The sequence below is a fragment of the Bos grunniens genome, chromosome 10 (genome assembly GCF_055505025.1).
Source record: "Bos grunniens cultivar Pamir isolate PY7600 chromosome 10, Bosgru_T2T1.0, whole genome shotgun sequence".
Taxonomy (NCBI): Eukaryota; Metazoa; Chordata; class Mammalia; order Artiodactyla; family Bovidae; genus Bos; species Bos grunniens.
In genome coordinates, this window is record NC_141174.1 from 17,571,759 (window position 1) to 17,591,778 (window position 20,020).

A 20,020-nucleotide genomic window follows, 5' to 3' on the forward strand; every position below is an offset into this window, starting at 1 on the left:
ACATCTTCAAAGGACTTCTTTGGAGGTTGACATATAAATCTGTCCCTCCAAGGTAGTGGAGATGTTTTCTCTGTTCCTATTAGATGTCAGTTGTGTTTTTTTAATGCACACTTCTTTTCTCTCTCTCTTTAAAGTAAAGGGGAATGTTGTGAAATCAAGATAGGAGTTATCAGCACCAAAGTACTGAGAGTTATTGCCGGGTTGGTCCATCTGGACTCAGACTGCTGCCCAGTTTTGTTCACTATAATCTTCAAGCAGGGATGCTTTCCAAGCAAGTCGTGGTGGGAGAGAGCCTTTTGAAAATGGATGTTGGAAACAATCCCATCATCGTGTGATTTGTTGCTGTAAATCCACTCATTTGCATACCTGAAAAACTTGAGAACAGGTTTTCTAACTTTTTTGAATTTGTCAGCGTAACTAACTGACCTTAGGGAACATGAAACTCTACTAACCAAATGTCAACATGGTTGAAATTGCATCACACAGTTGGTGAGTGTGAATGAATGAATATCATTGTTTTATAAGCACAACCAGCAGTGAGCATCTTCCATCTCTGTCTGAGATCCTTTGTCTCAGATAATGCTGTTTATGGCAGCATTAAAATTAAACATCAAAAGAAACCGAACTTAGAACCCGACTGTGAATTGTCATATCCAGATGTTTAAACACTAACAAAATAACTAGTTGTGTAAGATGCAGCCATTAGGAAAAGGTGGGTGATGGGCACACGGGACCTCTGTACTATCTTTTGCAACTTCCTGCAACTCTATAATTACTTCACAAACAGAAAGTAAAAATTGAATAAAACTTGTTCAGTCACATGTTTTACAACATTGATATCATATAATATAAACTGTATCTAATATTATAACTATATACAACATATATAGTCACTTAGTATCATTTTTAGTTGTAGCAAGGTGCACTGAGAGTAGCCTGGTGAGAGCCAGGGAAAGGATTTTGGCCAAGGAGGCACAGCTGCCCAGGGCGATGGCTTGGGGGGCTGAGGCCTCATAGCTGCAGGGTGGGCTGGACATCCAGACTGCGCCCCACTTCCCAGCATGGGTGACAGAGGAGCCCAAGGGCCCTCCACTGAGACCTGTCTGTATCTTCACTCCTTAGCCTCCCCGGTGATTGAAAATGGCCAGCTGGAGTGTCCCCAGGGGTACAAGAGACTGAATCTCACTCACTGCGAAGGTAAGGATGACCAGGCCCAGGGCTGGGCTTGGGGAGCCGAGATGACAGAGGTACGATAATGCAGAGAGACGCTCCCCCGTGACAGACGTAGCGGCTGCCGCTGTCGGAGTGATCTTCGCTGGGCCAGTAAGCCCCAGCTTGGGCCAGGGGGGTTGGGGGGGGGCGGTGGCTGCCAGCTCCAGGGCCTAAGGAAGTCAGAGGGTAATGATGGTGCAAGCTGAGCGGGGCCTGGGAGCCAAACTGTCCCCTCCGCCACTTCTCCCCCATCCCCCACCCAGATCTAGAGCTGTGTGGTGCAGCAACTCAGGGTGCTCTCCCCGCATATCCACTCCCCTCCTGGGCTGCTCTCCCTGGAACAGGAGGACTTTGGACTCCAGGGTGGGAGATCAAGTCAGTCTGCAAAGACGGGATCTCTGTGGACTTTTCCCAGCAAAGCCCCTCAGCTTCTCAGGCCTCCTTCCTGGAGTGGGGCAGGCACAGGCAGAGTTGGGGCCAGGGGAAGGAGACCCTGAAGCACAGTCCCCGGACCGGGCTGGCCTGACTGGCAGGCTCTGTGAAGCCAGTGAGGCCTGGATGCTCTGCATTAGAGACCCTCCCAGAGGGACAAGGCCCAGGGACACCTCAGGACCAAAGAATGGGAAGGGGGGCGCTCAGCCATGGCTCTGAGCAGGGAACCCTTGTTGGCGGTGGACCTGGCAAGAGGTATGATGTGAGCTGGGCCTGCCAGCCCCTGGGAGGCTCCTGGGGTTGAGACAGATGCCCTTTGGGGAACTGGATAAATCGCTGTCTGTATGGTTTGCTTTGGGTGAACCCAGATTAGAGGCAGGAGACAGATGGCCTCCTAGATCCCCTCCCTTGGAGGGTTCTTCAGGAGAGAGGAATCTGGGCTATCTCTGCCTATGGGGATTTCCAGCCCATGGATAAGAACTGGTGCCTGGACCAGGCAAAAGGAGAGGCCTCTGATCCAGCCCAGCCCGGAAGATCTGCCTTCTTCAGAGGCAATGAAGCAAGGACCTCATGGCCAGTGGGTGTGCAGAGAAGTTAGTATTTTTGCCCTTAGAGAATGCAGTGGGGCTGCTCGTATCTAAACCATCCCCAGTGGCCTCTCTGCCTGGCAGGTCTCCCGGTCTGCAGGATTAAAGGGATTCCCAGGATCTCAGATGGGCTCTCCACCTTCCTTCCGCTGAGCTGCCGAGGGGCCCTCCCCAGGAGACCCTGCCCCTAAAACCTCCTCCTACCCATGTCTGTGGCTGCAATCTCCCTGTCTGGGATGCGACCCCGCATCTCTGCACCTGTAGGAACCGTCCCTATTGTCTCCATCCTTGTCGCCTACTTCCGCAGGCTAATCTGGGGGTATTGCTATAAACTACAGGCTAATCTGGGGGTATTGCTATAAGCTGCATGCATTGCTCTAGGTCTTAGTTCACAGTGATGGACGAGACACAGCCACTGTCCCAGGTGAAGGCAGATGCCGTAACAACTTCACACAATGAGAGAAGTGCTCTCGAGAGGACGAGGCACTGGGTGCTTTGGCATCCTTTCCAGACTGGAAGATCAGGGAAGGCTCCAGGTGATACTGGGCTTCCCTGATGGCTCACTTGGTAAAGAATCTGCCTGCAATGCAGGAGATTTGATTTGATTCCTAGGTCGGGAAGATCCTCTGGAGAAAGGATAGGCTACCCATTCCAGTATTCTTGGGCTTCCCTCGTAGCTCAGCTGGTAAAGAAACTGCCTGCAATGCGGTGATATCTGACCTAGAGTTTAAAAACGAGTGTGCTCTGCTGTGTGCTAAGTCACTTCAGTCGTGTCTGACTCTTTGCAACCCTGTGAACAGTAGCTCGCCAGGTTTCTCTGTCCATGGGATTCTCCAGGCAAGAATACTGGAGTGGATTGCCATTTCCTCCTTCAGTGGATCTGCCTGACCCAGGGATCAAACCTGCATCTCTTGAGTCTCCTGCATTGGCAGGCAGATTCTTTACTACTAGCGCCACCTGGGAAGTAGAGTAGGCTTGGCCAACTAAAAAGGGACATGGGGATTCTAGGCTGAGGGACCAGCATGAGCCAAGAAGCAGTTTGGGCTAGCTGGAGTACCGCCAGTGTATCCACAGGAGATTACACAGGCATCCCAGGGTCTTATCAGAGCCACCGATTCAGCCACAGGCTTTTGGAAAATGGTGGAGAGCCTTGGATACCAGGTGAGAGTTTAGAGGCTCCCTCTAGGAGGTGATGGGGAGCCCAGAAGCTTCTCAAGCAGACAGGAGGCAACTCAGATTTGTGTTTAGATGTCACTCTGTCCGCAGTCTGGAGGCAAACGGATCGGTTCCCTTCTTATCTCTCCCTCCCCCAGTAGAACATCCAGCAAGGAGTAGCTCCCCTTGGTGCCCAAGCTGGGTCATCTTTCAACATCTTTATTCCTGTGCCCAGTGCCTACTCCCCCAAAAGCCTGTGGGCAAGCAGGTGGCTCTGGGCTGCCAAGTGTTACCTGCAGGTCCCAGAGCTGGGTGCCCATCACAGATCATCCATGTTCACCATCGTCAACAAAGGTGCCATCGCCAGGAGGGCTTCTGACATCTTGGAGTGTGAGGGTTGGGATTCCCCCTGCCCTCCTCCCAGTGCCTACCTCCAGCCTCTCACCTCATCTTCCTTGCTGAGGCCTCCCATCCTGCAGCTTCTCACTGTGGACACGACCCTTGGATCTTGGGTCCAGCAGAGATGCTTCGGGGTCTGTCCAGGAAGACTGAATAGGAGGCACTGGGCACCATTCTCCACCCTCCAAGCCACCTCTCCCCTTATCTGCTCCTTTTTACTTCCCAGGATGCCACTTACTAGCTGAGTGACTTTCGGCAAGTCACTCCTGGAGCCTCAATTTCCTCACTTGTAAAATGAGGCCATGTGGACCTACTTGATAAAATTGTGAGAAGTAAATAATATATCATATGCAAGGGCTTCCCAGATGGCACAGTAGTAAAGAATCTGCCTGCCAGTGCAGGAGACGCGGGTTTGATCCTTGGGTCCGCAAGATCCCCTGGAGTAGGAAATGGCAAACCACTCCAGTATTCTTGCCTGGAGAATCCCAGGGACAGAGGAGCCTGGTGGGTTCCAATCCATGGGGTCACAAAAAGCCAGACACAACTGATCGACTGAGCACGTACCCACACACAGACACACACACACATCATATGCAAACCAGCTGGTGTGGTCCCTGGCATGCTAGGCACTCAGTGAACACTAACATTAACATTATGACCATAATCACCAGTTCCTGGACCCAGTGATTTGCAATGTTTATCTAATTTTATCCCCCTAATGGGACTGCATGGTGGTTACTACTATTATCCCCACTTTACAAATGAGAAATTGAGGCCCAGCGAGAGGGATCACACTGAGTAAACAGCTCTTATTGCTGTTCTTCTACTTGGAGAATCGTAGCAGAGCTCTGCCTGGGTTTCTCTGAATGGGTGGTGGCGGGGGGGTCCCTGGTCATCTCCCTGCTCCCCACAGATGTCAATGAGTGCCTGACGCTGGGCCTGTGCGAGGACTCGGAGTGTGTGAACACGAGGGGCAGCTACCTGTGTACCTGCAGACCCGGCCTCCTGCTGGATCCGTCCAGGAGCCGCTGTGTGTGTGAGTGCAGGGAGGGGCCAGGGTGGGGTACTGGGGGGCAAGATGGGACTCTGGGGGTCCACAGGCCAGCTGAGAGCAAAGATGCCCCTAGACCCAGGCTGCCTCTCCACCTAGGACTGGGCCCCAACAAACCCCCTCTGCTTCATCCTACTGGGATGGAGACAGTCACTGCTTCTCTTTTGGCTTCAGGCATTTCTTTGAAGGCTTTGCAGTTTGGGATTTTCTACCTCCTCTGTTTCTCTCTCATCATTGCTGTCCCATCTGTTGCCTCATCTGCTCTGGGGGGATGTGCGTTGCTGTGATATCTCGCTGAGCTGCGGCTGCCTCTTGCAGCGCCTGAGCCCAGCTGCCTGGGCGCTTCGCTGCAGACCTTTCTTAAAGAGCCTGCCATCCCCAGGGCCTTTCCATAAATCCCGTGGTCCCCGTGTCTGGACGTGCTCTGTGTCCGTGAGCACAGACATGTCACTAGTCATCTCAGCATCGTGTCTGTGTGTGTGCTTGTGTGTACACTCAGGCAGTTGTTTCCAGGGACCTCTGTGGTTTCCAGCTGGGAGAGGCCCAGGCTAGCAGTCGCCTGCCCACGGCCCCTGCCCCCCTCCACCTCCCACCCCCGTTTGCCACTCCCCATGGCAGAACTGACATCACAGCCCAGACCAGGGAGGCCTGACCAGGACTGAATAAAACCAGTCTCAACTGGACTCTGCAAAGTAGCAACTCAGCTCAGGTCGGCCACCCCAAGGCTCAACAAAGCTCCCTGCGGCCGGCCAAGCCCTCAGTCTGTGAACTGCCAAGTCCTGGGTCTGCGAGACCACAAGACAACTGACTCGAGCACCACTCTCACAAGAGGGAGCACCCTTGCAAGGGAGAGACTGGATCCAGCGTCCCCAGTGTCCCCAGAGGCGATAGTAAGAGGAGACAGCAAAGGATGAGGGGATACAGAGTGGGGAGAACATGTCAGGAAGAGTTCACGGTCACTAATTTATTAATGCTGGAAAGAGACCCTCCAGGCAGGGAGGCAGAGATGGCCCCGGCTGTTATTCTCTAAGCCCAGTGTGGCTCACCTTCACTGCAGTCCACGGGATTTTGATTCATGGATCTAGCCCTCCATCCGTCCATCAGAGAGCATTGACTGAGCACCTGCATGAACCAGACACTACCCCAGTTGCCTGGGCTGTGAAGATGGCCAAGCCAGGGCCCCTGTCCTCAAAGCTCCCCATCAGTCCGGTGGTTCTCACCTTGACTCATCTGCCTAGGGAGACCCTGTGGCCCTCAGGGCACACTGCTCCCATGTGGGCCCCCCAGGATGGCTTTTGACAACACCATGGACTGAGAATCTGAGACAAGCAAGCACATCCCCTTCCCTGCTCTCAGTTCTCCCATGTGAGGCTGGGCGTCCAGGCCCCTCAAACAGATAACCTGAGGAGGGGCTGAAGCATCCCTGCAGCCACTCTTCCTTGTGTTCTGTGGGTACTTTCAGGGCCCCAACTTCTAGACCGAGACACAGGCCTGGCCGACCTGAGCCCGTGTGGCCGGCCACTGCACCGTCCTCTGCCTTTCCCCTCCCGCTAGCTAACTGCCCACCCTCACCTGGCCCCCATCACTTGCCCACCCCCACCTGCTGACATACCCAGTGACCCACCCCCTCCCGCCCACCCTCACCTGCCGCTGTGCCCGTTGCAGCGGACAAGGCCGTCTCCATGCAGCAGGGGCTGTGCTACCGGCTGCTGGGGCCCGGCACCTGCGCCCTGCCTTTGGCCCAGCGGATCACCAAGCAGATATGCTGCTGCAGCCGCGTGGGCAAAGCCTGGGGCAGCCTGTGTGAGAAATGCCCCCTGCCTGGCACAGGTAACCCTCTGTTCCCTTCTTGGCCCCAGCCACTGAGCTGCTTCCTCCATGCCAGTGGCCGCTGTCCCCCTACCCTGGACCTAACCTAAGGCCAGAGACCCTGAGTCCTCCTCCCTGACCATTTCCTTAACCCGACCTGGGGCCTCTCCCTTTTCGCTGCCACATTGCCTTGCCCCCCAGGAGGGAGGGAAAGGAGGACCCTGGATTCCTGCAGGAACAGCACCCCCTCATCTGGTCCTCTGACGCTTGAACTTGCAGAGGCCTTCAGGGAGATCTGCCCTGCGGGCCACGGCTACACCTACTCGAGCTCAGACATCCGCCTGTCCATGAGGAAAGCTGAGGAGGAGGAACTGGCCCGGCCCTCAAGGGACCGCGGCCCGAAGCGCAACGGGACCCTGCCCAGGCCAGCAGAGAGGCAGCCACTGCGGGCGGCCACCGGCACCTGGGTGGAGGCCGAGACCGTCCCCGACAAGGGTATCTGGTTTGGGGAGGAGGTCTGAGGGCTTCCCCACCCGCTCAGGTTACAGCACCTCAGAGAGAAGTGGGGTGTTTACCCTGGGCCCGTGGCGTCCCACCTCAGGGGCGTTAGGAAAGGGAGTTGGAAACGCAGCTTGGCCTTGGGAACCTGCTCTCATGGCCTGGCCTGATGGAAAGGCCACGCCTCCTCCTTTGGGGTCAAAAGGTGCCCATGTCCCAGAGAGCTGCTGGTGGGGGCTCCATAGCACCACCCCCCAACCACTGCTGACCCTGCCTTTCCATCCCCTGCCCCTGCCGCACCGCTTCTGGGGCTGGTGCTGGCATCCTAGGGAATCTAGGGGCTTCAGATCCCCTCCCATGGCCTTAGAGTCAGAGCACTGGCTCCAGCTCAACTGCCTTGGGCCCAGGAGGCATGGGGCTGGAAAGATATGGGGCTTGAGGCAGCCCTGGCAGGTGCCCTGGGAAACCATGCAGAAGGCACACCTGGGCTACTGGTAGCATGGAGTCCAAGGGCGCGTTAGAACAGGGAGGACTGTGCGATGAACAAAGTGCTCTGCGAACCAGGAGCAGGCCGACAGGGCAGTCAGGCAGAGCCCGTCACCGTGGTAACTGGGCGCTGGCCAGGAGCAATCCCCGCTTCCCAGAACTGTTGCCTTGCCCTGGAGCCTGGAGCAACCCTGCGTGGCCAGGAGGCTTGCAGTGAGGACCAAAAGTGCGGACTGGCCCAGAGCGGCTGGGACTCCTGTCGCCAGGGGCATTCAAGGAAAGCCAGAGGTGTCCTCTCGCCAACTGACCACCTTGTAGGCCCCCAGCCCGGGGATCCTGGGATCTGGGCTGGCCAGTCCTGGAAGGGTGGCAGGGGCAGGTAAGACTAGTCAGAGCTGTCTCTGCCACCGGGCCTGCTGTGGACAAAGTAGGGAGGTCACAGAGTGAACCAGCCCTGGCCGTGGGGGGCGGGAGCAGGCAGCCGTACGTGTCCTCCCTGAGCTCACGCTCTCCCCTTTCCTCCCCAGGCGACTCTCAGGCCAGCCAGGTAAGTGAGTCATCCCACCAAGGAGCTGGGCAAATGTGGCAGAGACCGGGACCTGGTAGCCCTGAGGCTGCAGGGCAATGTCACATGAGGGAGGGAAGGGAGAACGATCCAGTGTACGCAGGATTTTACTAACAGAGAAGCCAAGGTGGGAGAGTTGATCCCAAGACCCACTTGTACCCTGAAAGAAGTAATAATCGCAGCTCTGGTTTTTCTGGCAGCTACAGTGCAAGTTCTGTCATTTGAGAAGGTCAGCGAGGGGGGGCCCTTCAGAAAGAGAGCAGGAACGTGTCCTTTAGTCCTGGCTGTTGCTCAGACTTTCATCACAGCACATGAGGTCTAGAACTATGTGCTAAGTCACTTCAGTCATGTGATCCTATGGACTGTAGCCCACCAGGCTCCTCCGTCCGTGGGATTCTCCAGGCAGTGAGACGCCTTCTCCCGTTTCTGTGCAGGTGACAACCAGTGTTACCCAGCTATCCACCTGGGTCCCAGGTGAGTGCCTCCTCCTAGTGGCGCCCAGGAAACAAAAGGAAGGGAGGAAAGACTTTAACTAGGAGTAGCAATAGTACACCTGAGCTGATGCCAGAGGCTCGGATCAGGTGAGGTTGCGGGTGATGTCAGAGGTGAACACTTTTCCTGGGAGCTCTGTACACCTAAGGTGTGAGAAGGTCACTGAAAGACGCTGCTATGCCTTGTGAATACCTCCCCAGCTGCAGCACTCGGTCTGCCCTTTGTGGTGCTGAGACCAAAAGGAACCACAGAGGAATAAAAGAAACCAAAGAGGAAGAGCTGGCTGAAGTGGGGGCAGGTCAGGTCCAGAGGGCCCTGCTCCCAGGCCTGCCTTCCCTCAGGAGATTGTTAGAGCTTTGCAGAGCCTATCAGGAGATGATTAGAGCTCCAAAGAGCCCAGCTGTCTGGCTGGGAACAGGGCACTGTTCAGAAGTCAGCTTCAGCTTCCTCTGCTGTGAGGTGGACACGAATGCCTGCCCTGCTGCCTCTTAAGGCAGGTGAGATGTTGGTGTTTGAGGCAGAGCTCTGTAACTCTAAAGTGTTTTGCAAGCAGAAGGAGAAAGCTGAAGTAGGCCTGGGCTTCGGCTTGTCTCCAAGAAGCTAGCAGCTGTGGAAGAGTGGCTGTTCCCGCAAGCCTCCGCCTCCTCCCCTGCAAAGTGGAGGGTGAGACTAGATGCGCTCTTAGAGTCTCTGACTTTTTGGAGCCAAGTGGAGTTTCAGGAGACTAGGAGGCAGAGGGGATGACCTGCCCAGGCTCCAGCCCTTGTTCTAGGAAACTGACGGCAGAGGGGAGGGAAGGGCGCTGCCTGGCATCTCTGGAGGGAATGCTGTCCAGGAGGTAGGAAAGTGGGCAGCCCAGGGGCCAAGGCCCACTTGCACCCCAACCCCTCTTCCCTCCACAGGAGGTGCCCTGGGAACACCAACACCATCAGTGCCTGAACAGGGGATCCCGGAGGCCAGGGAAGAAGCACAAGTGACTGCTCCCACCAATGTGCTGGTGACCCCAGCGCCCTCAGGTACGTGCAGCAGCCCCTCAAGGTGCTCCCAGCTCTCCCCCAAGATGCACAGTGCTCAGTGGAGTCCTGCCGGGGTCAGCACCCCTGGCTGCATCCCACAGAGGGCACGGGGTGCCCTAGTGACCGGAGGAGTCCCGTCTGGAGCACCAGTCAAGCCAGGAAGGAGAAAGAGAAGGGAGAGTTCGCCTTCCAGGAGAACCCCGGGGGACCCTCTCCAGGAAGGGGCGCCCGTGGGGCCTCCAGGATCCCGACTCTTCCAGGCTGTTGACTCCGAGTTGGCTGAGTGCCCTGGTGGCGGGCAGTCTCCCGCCCATGGGGAGGGCCGACTTTCAGGAGGGAAAGTGGTTCTATGTCTAAAGTTGTTTGGCTGCCTGGGAGCTTGTGTCCCCGGCTCTGGCCGCTGCCGCGGTGAGGGGGTGTGGTGCGGGGGAGAGCCCTGGCATACCCACCTTGCTCTGGAATGCACCCTCCTCAAAGCCTCTTTGTCTGGGGACTTGGTTCCAGAGAAGCAGGGCCGGTGCTGGCACAGCTGCTCCCTGCTCACGTGTGTGCTCACGTGTGTGTGTGTGTGCTCACGTATGCGTGTGTGTTCACATATGCGTATGTGCTCGTGTGTGTGCTCGTGTGTGTGTATGTGCTCACGTGTGTGCTCATGCATTTGTGCCCACGTGTGTGCGCTTGTGCTCATGTGTGCACTCACGTGTGTATGTGCTCACGTGTGTTCACGTATGTGTATGTGCTCGTGTGTGCTCACATGTATGTATGTGCTCGTGTGTGTGCCCACATATGTGTGCTTGTGCTCATGTGTGTGCACTCACATGTGTATGTACTCGTGTGTGTTCTCACATGTGTGTGCTCACATGTACATGTGTGCTCGTGTGTGTCCGCTCACGTGTGTGCTCACATGTGTACCCCCATGAGTGCCCTCATCAGGGCCTTGCTGCTTTTAACCTCATAGACTGAGGTCACCTTGGGGTGAGGGGTATGTCCTTCAGCAAAGGGAGAGACCCTGCCGGTTGAGGCAACAGTCCAGAGAGTGATTGGGCTGGGAGTTTGGCCTTCCTAGGCCTGAACCGGGATGTCCCCGCTGTCCCCCACCAGGACCCCTCTTCTCTGGGCTCAGTGCACTGCTCCAGGGAGTGTCCTAGGCCCCCTACCACTCAGCAGGCAAGATGAGCTGGGTTCAGGGCAGAGCTGGGGCGTCAGCTTTGTGAGGACACAACGCCGCACACACACACAGTCCAGAACCTCTCTCCTGGTCCCTTCGCCCCTCGCCATCCCCAGCCTTAACCCTTGGGGAGGACATGTAGCTCCTGGCTAGGGGTCCTCCTGAGTCCCCAGGCTGACACAAATTCCGAGCCAGGCCAGGGGCAGGGTAGCCTCACACACAGGCCAGTGTGGGCATTCAGTTCTGTTCAACCTTGCAAACACTGTGAAGCCCTGTTATGCACCAACACAGGCCCATCCCGGCCCATTCCCTGGGGTCTCCAGGGGTTTCCTCAGTGCTGTGGGGCCGGGCGGGGACCCTGGGTGTGTAGGCTTCGGCCTAAGACTTACCGTGAAAGCCTCTCTCGTTCATTCAGTCATCTGTTCATTCGGCATGTTTTAAGTGCCGGGTACACTTCTAGTGTTAGGGACACAGGTTCAAACGAGCTATAATCTCTGCCCTCCATGCAGCCTCAGCCCTGAGTCCTGGTGAGTCTCCAAACTGTTTCTGAATTCAGTATCTGCTTCCCACTTTCTACCCCATTACCACCACCTAGGGCAGGCCTTGTTTAATTCATTTTGGCGGGTTTCTAGGGGCCCCTGTGCTTCCCCTCCCACCCCAGTCCATCTGCCACCTTCCTGCCTTTCTGATCGAGGCGTTATATGAGAGATGTAGTCTTCCTGAGATGGCTCTGATTGTACCCCAACTCCCATGATCCCCTTTCTTACCAGCTTGTCTCAATGTGGCATTCAAGGTCCTGCTTAGCTGGCCCCAGCCCACCTCTACCCTCATCACCTGGCAGTTTTCCCAAGACCCTACTCACCAGATCTGTCTGCCTGTCTGGGAGAAACTGGGCAAGGTGTACCAGGGGAGGGAAGCCCTCACTCTTGGTGAGAACTGACCCTGTATTCAGGGTGAGGTCAGCCTGGGGGCCTCAGGAGCGGAAGCCCTTTGCTGGGATGTAGGACACAGGTTACTGGAACCCCTGGGTCTCAGTCAGAAGGATGCGCTACTGCACGCTCCATCCTGGTAGGACTCGGGTCCCTGGGAAGAGGGGCCGTGCATGGGGTCTTCTACAATGCCTCGCTATACGTGGATGTGGTAGGGCCCAGCCAAGGCTGGGGTGAGGCTCCTGTGCTCGTGTGCCCTGCCCCCACCCTCCCCCATCCTAGTCCACTGCTCTCACCCGTCCCCACCCCGCCACAGCCTCAGCTGCGCTGTCTCCCACAGGCGTAGACAGATGTGCTGCTGGGGCCACCAACATCTGTGGCCCGGGCACCTGCGTGAACCTCCCGGATGGATACAGATGCATCTGCAGCCCCGGCTACCGGCTGCACCCCAGCCACGCTTACTGCACAGGTGTCCACGCGGGCGGCCGGGGCTCGCTCGGTGGCTGGGGTGGGTGGGGGCAGGGCTGGGGGCCAGTCCAGAGGCCAAGGCAACCAAAAGTCCAAGCAGTGCTGTGTGGTTGATGGGCAGAGGAGCCACAGTCCCTGTGGACAAAGCTAACCTTAACCTTGGGGAGGCTGGTCTCTGGAAGGACCATCTGAGGAGTCTTCAGGAGAGTGGGAAGCCACCCCTGGGCCTTGGAGCCCAGAAAAAGAACACCTTTTACTTGGTGCCCTTGGCTCTGAGATCAACCCATCCCTCAGACTGGTCATCTCGCTGTCTGCATAGCAGACTGAAGCCTGACCTGCTGTCTCCACCACGGCTATCCCTGGCAAAGAAGTTTGGAGGCACAACACATAAATCATCCAGTGTGGGCCTGACCCACTCCCCCAGTATTTTATACAAGGGAGACACATCTCCTGTGCCTTGAAGGAGAAAGGAAATGATCACGGGCCCCCGGGAAGGGGGACACGGGGCAGAGAGGGGGTGCAGGGCCACTGCCCCAGGCCCTTGGTTCCTGAATGAGCCAATGGATGGACTTCAAGGTCCCCAGGGTCAGAGATTTTTCGTCTCCCCAGTCTCCTCTGCTCCCTCAATCCCTCCTTGCCCCATAGCACCATCCCCTATCCAGCCCTTAGCATGGCAAGTGGCTCACAGCTACCCAGAGAAGGGCCCCCCTGACTGCCCTCCCCATCTCCCTCTGCTCAGATGACAATGAGTGTCTGAGGGACCCCTGCAAAGGAAGGGGACGCTGTGTCAACCGTGTGGGCTCCTACTCCTGCTTCTGCTACCCTGGCTACAAGCTGGCCACCTCGGGGGCCACACAGGAATGCCAAGGTAAGCTGAGCTGCCCTTGCCCCTTGGAGGGTACAGGACCCCACAGGTGGTGTTTGGGTGGAGGAGGATCCAGGCATCCGCAGCACCTAGTTACAGCGCTGCAGTGTGGGGAATGGGGGGACCGCAGGAACCGAGACCAGGGCTCAGACTTGGACCTGGGAGGAAGCAGCCTACACTGAGGCTGAGGTTGCTGAGACCAGATGGAGGGGTGTGAATCTGAAAGGCAGCAAAATATTCACCACCACTCCAAGGAACTGTGACGGGAGCCGAGAGTATGAGGGGAAACCTGGGGACATGGCTAGAGATGAAGACGAGCAGCCAGGTCCCCAAATTCTGAGTGACAAGGAGTTTCTTTCCTATTGGGTACAGAGGGTGACCTGTGAGGACACCAACTGGAACTCCGGGCAGTCTGGGGAGCAGGGCGCCTTTGCTGGGAGATGCCTACAAGCTTTAAGCTTCCCTGGGAAGCTCTGCGTGGGGTCGCTGGACAAAGACACCTCCAAAAAAGGCCCTTTAATATGCAGCATTTATACCACATGTGAAACACTCCACTTACATTTTAACTAATGAGTTTACAGAGAATAGGATGCAGTGGTTTCCAAGCAGTGCCGCAAGACTCATAACCCAGTCGGAATCCTTCACCTGGAGAATGGCCCTGCTGTTCTCAGGACTCACGTTTCTGGTTCTGGCCCAGGAGCCGTGTGAGTACTGCAGTGAGTAAGGCGTGGACTCTGGCACTGTGGAATGAAGACACACTGGTTCCATGGAAGAAAGTGCGAAGGTTTCCCACAGGAATGTTTGAGTGGGGCCAGAATAATAACAGCTACCATTTAATGAGCTGTTCTCATGTGCCAGAGCCATCGAGAGCCCTTTATTTTGTGACGCACATCATCCCACCCAACCCCATGCAGTAGAAACCCTTATCCCCATTTCACAGTTTAACAAACTGAGGCTCAGAGAGGTGAATTGAAACACCCAGAGACCTCACACCTAGAGCCGTGGCTGAGCTGGAAGCAGAATCAAAATCGACCTGGCCCCAAAGCACGGTTTGCTTCCAACACCCTCCCTCACACACAGACACACACAGACACACACACACACACACACAGACACACGGTGAAGGAAAAGAGGAAGCTGAGGGTATTTCAGGGGAAGGGAAGCGTTTTTGCAGAGGGCAGAGCCATGAACAAGCCTGGCGCGCTCTGGGAATAACGATAAATCCAGAGTGATGGGAGCGCCCGGTATGTGGAGGAAGTGGCGGGAACCCACGCCAGTTTGCTGAGTGTCTTGAGCGCCAGGCTGAAGTGCTTGGTCGCCGTCCCACAGACAGTGGCAGCCAGCAGAGGTCTGTGAGCAGAGGGCAGCGGTGCGGTCAGCCGGCTCTCAGGGAGGTGCCTCAGGCAGCAGTGCTCAGAACAGCCTGGAGTTATCGAGGGCAGAGGCCTGGGGGCTAAGGGGCTTCTCTGGTGGGCTTTGCAGCCTTGGCAAGTGCTGTGGGCCGGAGGCACTGCTCCCTGCAGGCCCAGCCCAAGGTGCTGGCCCGGGACAGGCAGTGGCTGCTGCATGGAAGGGTGTCACCAGGTCTGACCCAGACAATGGGTCCTGCCGCGTGCCAGCCCGGGTGTCTGGATGTCTCTGCCAGCCTGCCAGCTGGGGGAGGAGGCCGGAGGCTCAAGGTCAGCTCTCAGAGCTTCTCCAACAGGGCGTGGCTGCCACCTGATGAGGCCTCATCCAATAACATTCATTTTCTAAATGTTGCTGCTCTCGTAAAAGAGTATCCTCCTTATTTTAAATATTTTTAGTTATAAATTATTTCATTAATTTATCTAATTAATAGAAACCACTACAATTTCGAGAACAAATTATATGACTATTAAATATTTGAGCTTCCCCAATGGTTCAGCGGTAAAGAATCCGCCTGCAGTGCCAGAGACCCAGGTTCGATTCCTGGGACAGGAAGATTCCCCCCACCCCGAGGAGGAAATGGCAACCTACTCCAGCGTTTTTGCCTTGAGAATCCCATGAACAGAGGAGCCTGGTGGGCTACAGTGCATAGGGTAACAAAGAGTCAGACATGACTGAGCAATAATTATTATTAAATAATAATTTAAATTAAATATTTAACATTTGCTTTACTAGTAAATATGAGCATCTCTTCATATGTTAGCCATTGGGTTTCCTTACCTAGAAATTGCTTGTCGTCATCTTTTGCTCAGTTCAGTGGTCATTCCTGTTTTTCCTTGTGGCTGTTTAGGAGTTCCTTATATATTCCAGATACTCGCCTGGGTTTAGATATGATAATTCTTACCTCTTGTCCTCTGCCCATTGACCTTATCCACGTATCCTTCTTTGAACAGAAATTCTTAGTTCTGGTGTATAGAAATTTACCTTTTTTGCTCTATTTTTATGCTTTGAGGGATTTATGTAAAAATTCCTTCCCCACTATAAGTCACAAATACATTCTACACCTTCCTTTATTACAGTTACAGTTTTGCCTTTCATGACATGTTCTTTTTATTTAGTTAGTTATGTATTTTGTTTATTTGGCTGTGCTGGGTCTTAGATGTGGTGTGTGGGATCTAGTTCCCTGATCAGGGACCCAACCCCGGCCTCTCACTTTGGGAGTTCGAAGTCTTAGCTGCTGGATCTCCAGGGAAGTCCCTTACAACATGTTTTAATCCATCTGGAGTCCATCCTTATATGGGTGTTAAGACTGAGTCTTTTCCACCTCCATTTTTCTCCATAAAACAAGTCCGTTTTCCCAGCCTTATTCATCCAGCAGTCATCCTGGCCCCAGCAGTTAGTGAGTCCTTTCGCAAGTTTCCTTTCCTCTTCCACTGGGAACAGAGCTTCCCAAAGTGAGGACCGGTTATTTCAGAATTGCTTGGAGAGCTATTAAAGTGCAGGTTCCTAGGCCCGCCCCAGTACTACTGGGTCAGAATCTCTGGACATGGGCCTCGGAGTGCCTGCTTTACGCCCTCTGCTAGTGACTCCAGTCTGCACTGAAGTGTTATGAGGTATTGCTCAGATGAAAACATTGTCTGAAAACAAATGCTTATAATCCCACTCATGCAATAGGTACTTTGGGGGTTCTGGGCTAGGCACTAAGGGCCTGGGAATAATAAGGCACATTCTCAGAAGTCATGGGGGTGCGGGGAAGCAGTTACTCATCCCTCCTCATCCCTAAGGGAACCCTGGGAAGGGCCATGTGGGTTGGAAGGGCGAGGGCAGCCTCACTGAAAGATGGAAAGGAGACAGCCAAGCTGGTGGGTGTGAAGCCACTCCAGGCAAGGAGGCAGAGCAGGCAGAAGCCCAGAAGCAGGTTCCATGTGGCTGCTGAGGCTAGGAGGTGTGTGGGAGGCAGGAACCACAGTGAGAGAACCAGGCAGGGGCCAGGTCATGAGAGATCTCACATGCCGGCAGAGGGGCTTGGGTTTTACAAAGTAGGTTTAGTGCTGGAATAATAATAATAATTGGAGAAGGAAATGGCAACCCACTCCAGTATTCTTGCCTGGAGAATCCCACGGACAGAGGAGCCCATGGACAGGCCACAGTCCACAGGGTCGCAGAGAGTTGGACACGACTTGGAGACTGAGCACAGTAATAATAATTCAGTGCTTACCTCGTGCCAGGCAGGTGCTGTGCTAAGCCCTTCACCTGGATGACCTCATCTCATCTGCACAGAGCCTCTGTGAAGTGTTGAACCATTGCTGGGAGTGGGGGTGGGGGGAAAAGACAAGTCCTCTATTAATTTGGCTGTGGTGGGCAGGGAATTGGGGGTGGCCAGAGCCATCTAGAGTTGATAAATTGAACCCATCCTTGAAATGGGAGCAAGTTTCTGCTGGCCGTCAAACCAAGCAGAGGCATTTGTGTGAACGAAGGCTCAGAGGCTAGACCAGTGGGGATCGGCAAACACAGCAAGGCTGGGGTGAGGCCTTGTGAAGCAGCCTAAGCAGCAGGGAACCCTGGTAGGGCCTTAACAGAGGAGGGCACGACCAGGCTTGGGCTTTCAAGCCATTATAGGGCCCCATTATGCTTTGGGACAATAGAAGAAACCACAGGAACAGATCCACAGCTGCCTAAGATACTGTCTCTCACTGGCTGCTTAATTCCTAACCTTTTTTTTTTTTTTTTGGCTGCTCCACACAGCTTGCAGGATCTTAGCTCCCCAACCAGGGATTGAACCTAGGCCGCTGGCAGTGAGAGGACCAAATCCTAACCACTGGATCACCAGGGATCACCAGGGAATCCCAATCCCTAACCTTTAATCCCTAACTTTGGGCTTCCCTGGTGGCTCAGATGGTAAAGCATCTGCCTGCAATGCAGGAGACCTGGTTTCAATCCCTGGGTTGGGAAGATCCCCTGGAGAAGGAAAAGGCAACCCACTCCAGTACTCTTGCCTGGAAAATCCCATGGATGGAGGAGCCTGGTCGGCTACAGTCCATGGGGTCACAAAGAGTTGGACACAACTGAACAACTTCACTGACCTTTAAGAAGGCCCCTAAGAACTCTAGGAGCAGAGCTCTGGGGGATGTATTGGGGTCAGGAGGGGACTTTGGTGGCCTCCTCGGAGAGTGGCATATCCATTGCCACCTGACTTCAAGACCAGCCCTTACACTGGAGTGAACAGACAGCTGGAAGGCTCTCCAGGGGCCCCCAAAGTAGCCACCTTCCCTGCGAGAAGGAAACTCACGAGTTTGCAGAGGCCTGAGCTAGGTCAGTCTGACTTGGCCTCAGAGCCCCTGCTGTTCATGGCTCTGGCAAGGACGTCTTCCCTGTCTGGGCCTCATCATGCACATCCTTGACCTTGGCCTCTGAGGGGATGCCCCAGGACCCCCTGCAGGGCTGGCCCCAACTCGGGACTTTTCTGTGTGTTCACAGACATAGATGAGTGTGAGCAGCCAGGGGTGTGCAGCCGGGGCCGGTGCACCAACACGGAGGGTTCCTACCACTGTGAGTGTGACCAGGGCTACATCATGGTCAGGAAAGGACATTGCCAAGGTAAGGAATGGGGTGCCGGCCCCATCATCTCCTGGTCCCCTTCCACCATCTGTTGTCCCTCCCTATCATCTCCTTATCCCTCCCCACCATCTCCTGGTCCCTCCCCATCATCTCCTATCCCTCCCCATCATCTCCTTATCCCTCCCCATGCACTGCCCACCACCAGCTCCCCTTCCAGCTTATGCCTGACTGTTCTCCTTGATGCTGAGCCCACTCCTGTGCACAGAGAGACCTGTCTAGGGATTCAGGAGCCTCTCTGTTCCCTTAGTGGGATTTTGGCATCCTGTTTGCCCTGACAGCATGGGAGCACAGTAACTTTGCGTACATGAGATCCCAGGGGCTCCCCTCTGTGCACCTCTGCCCACCACTTGAGTTGCATGGTAGAGGGAAGGTTGATATCTGGAAGGTGCCTCAGGCATCAAGCTTGATCTACTGGCTAAAGCTTGTTAGGCTGTCAGCTGGACCATATCTTTAGATGACCGTGTGTGGACACGTGACAAATGTTCATGCGTTGGACCAATACATGCTAGTTGAAAAAAATGAATGACTGAGCTCTCATCCCAGCCCCCTTTCCCAGTGTCACAAGTTGGCTGTGACATTGCCCACTGATGTCCTCACAGACTGGCTTGAACCTGCCACCATCATGCCAGCTCCCGGCAGCCCTGCCACTTCCACCTCCCTGCCAGGCTGGGGTGTCAAGGGCTCACAAAAGGCCTGGGTCATGTGCTCCCAACTGGCTGAGACAAGAATGGGTGAGGGTAAATCAAGGTTCTCTCTGGAAGGAAGTCCTGCCCTTGATCCAAAGATAGGTGCAGACTCCTCTCTGCCTCCAGGCTTCCCACGGCCAGGGCTTGCCTGGATTCAGAAGATCCTGGAGGTGAGAGATGAGCCTGTATGTCTGGTGAAGGAAGACCACCCCAGCTTCCCAATGCCGCTACTACAGAAGCAGAGTCACTAGGTGGTGAAGGACAGACAAATCCCTGTCTGAATCCCCAGCATCTCACCTTCCCCTCTCAATGCCTCCCCCTTTAAAGTCAGGCCCACTATGATCAAAACCAGACCCAACTCCCCTTGTCCTCATGAGCTTGCTGAACCACAGACAGTCTGGCATTTTCCAGGACAAGGGAGAGTGAAGGGAGTTGGCATTTGATGGGTGCCTGCTATATGTGCCAGGTGCTGGACTAGAGACTCAATAGATTGCCTCATTTAAGCATCCAACATTATTCATTTGGCATGAAACCTGATTAAAAAGTAAAACCAAAGGAAATGAACTAGGAAAATCCAAGGACATCTAAAGTCTCAGATTTATACTAACCAGTCCACATTGAGGGCACAGGCTCTGGTGGAGACAGATATGGGTTTGGCTTATTGTCTCAGTGTCTGAAGATGGAAACCATAATGCCCATCGCAGGGGCTCTGGTTAACCTGCCGAACAACCATGCAAAGGGCACAGGCAGCCCTGCCGCAAGTAGGGGAGCCCATTCTCTCTCATGTCTTGTCTCCCCCCAGTGCCCGAGCCCGTGCCTCTGGATCACCTCCTTCCCTTCCGGAGGAAAGGGCCCAGACACACACAGCTTGGCTGGGAGGTCAGGCTGAGTTCCTGGCCCAGGAAAGACACTCTTGAGTCTGTTGAAAGAAAGACTAATGTAGCCTGCACGCTCCTCCAGGTTTCCACCCGTAACCACAGCCCCGGCCCATCACCCTGGGAGCCCGGTCAATTTCCCCCTCCCTCTTTCTTCTTCCTCCAGCTAAGAAACCACTCTCTCTCCACTTAAACTCAGAGTCTCTGGTGAAGGGCCCGAGTGGTCTGGACAGCAGCCCGTCCAAAGTCTCCATGGTATTTCCGTCGTCCGGCGACTCTGGGTTCCCACGGAGAGGGGCTAG

General features: G+C 55.1%; 1 protein-coding gene across 7 annotated transcripts in view; it reads left to right on the forward strand.

The window, feature by feature from the left end:
• LTBP2 (latent transforming growth factor beta binding protein 2) overlaps positions 1 to 20,020 on the forward strand; it is a 109,348-nt gene that overhangs the window by 71,398 nt on the left and 17,930 nt on the right. For 6 of the 7 annotated variants that reach the window (XR_015133999.1, XM_086319669.1, XM_086319671.1 and 3 more), the window contains 10 exons: positions 1,123 to 1,197; positions 4,699 to 4,821; positions 6,502 to 6,666; positions 6,925 to 7,140; positions 8,157 to 8,176; positions 8,629 to 8,668; positions 9,589 to 9,702; positions 12,140 to 12,268; positions 13,007 to 13,135; positions 18,017 to 18,136. Coding sequence is in view for 6 of the 7 variants with exons in the window: in XM_086319669.1 (XP_086175795.1) it covers positions 1,123 to 1,197; positions 4,699 to 4,821; positions 6,502 to 6,666; positions 6,925 to 7,140; positions 8,157 to 8,176; positions 8,629 to 8,668; positions 9,589 to 9,702; positions 12,140 to 12,268; positions 13,007 to 13,135; positions 18,017 to 18,136 (1,131 nt within the window). In the remaining variant the exon portion in view is untranslated. Of the gene's footprint in view, positions 1 to 1,122; positions 1,198 to 4,698; positions 4,822 to 6,501; positions 6,667 to 6,924; positions 7,141 to 8,156; positions 8,177 to 8,628; positions 8,669 to 9,588; positions 9,703 to 9,781; positions 9,925 to 12,139; positions 12,269 to 13,006; positions 13,136 to 18,016; positions 18,137 to 20,020 lie in introns of those variants that run through there. The other variant, XM_086319674.1, reaches the window with a different exon arrangement.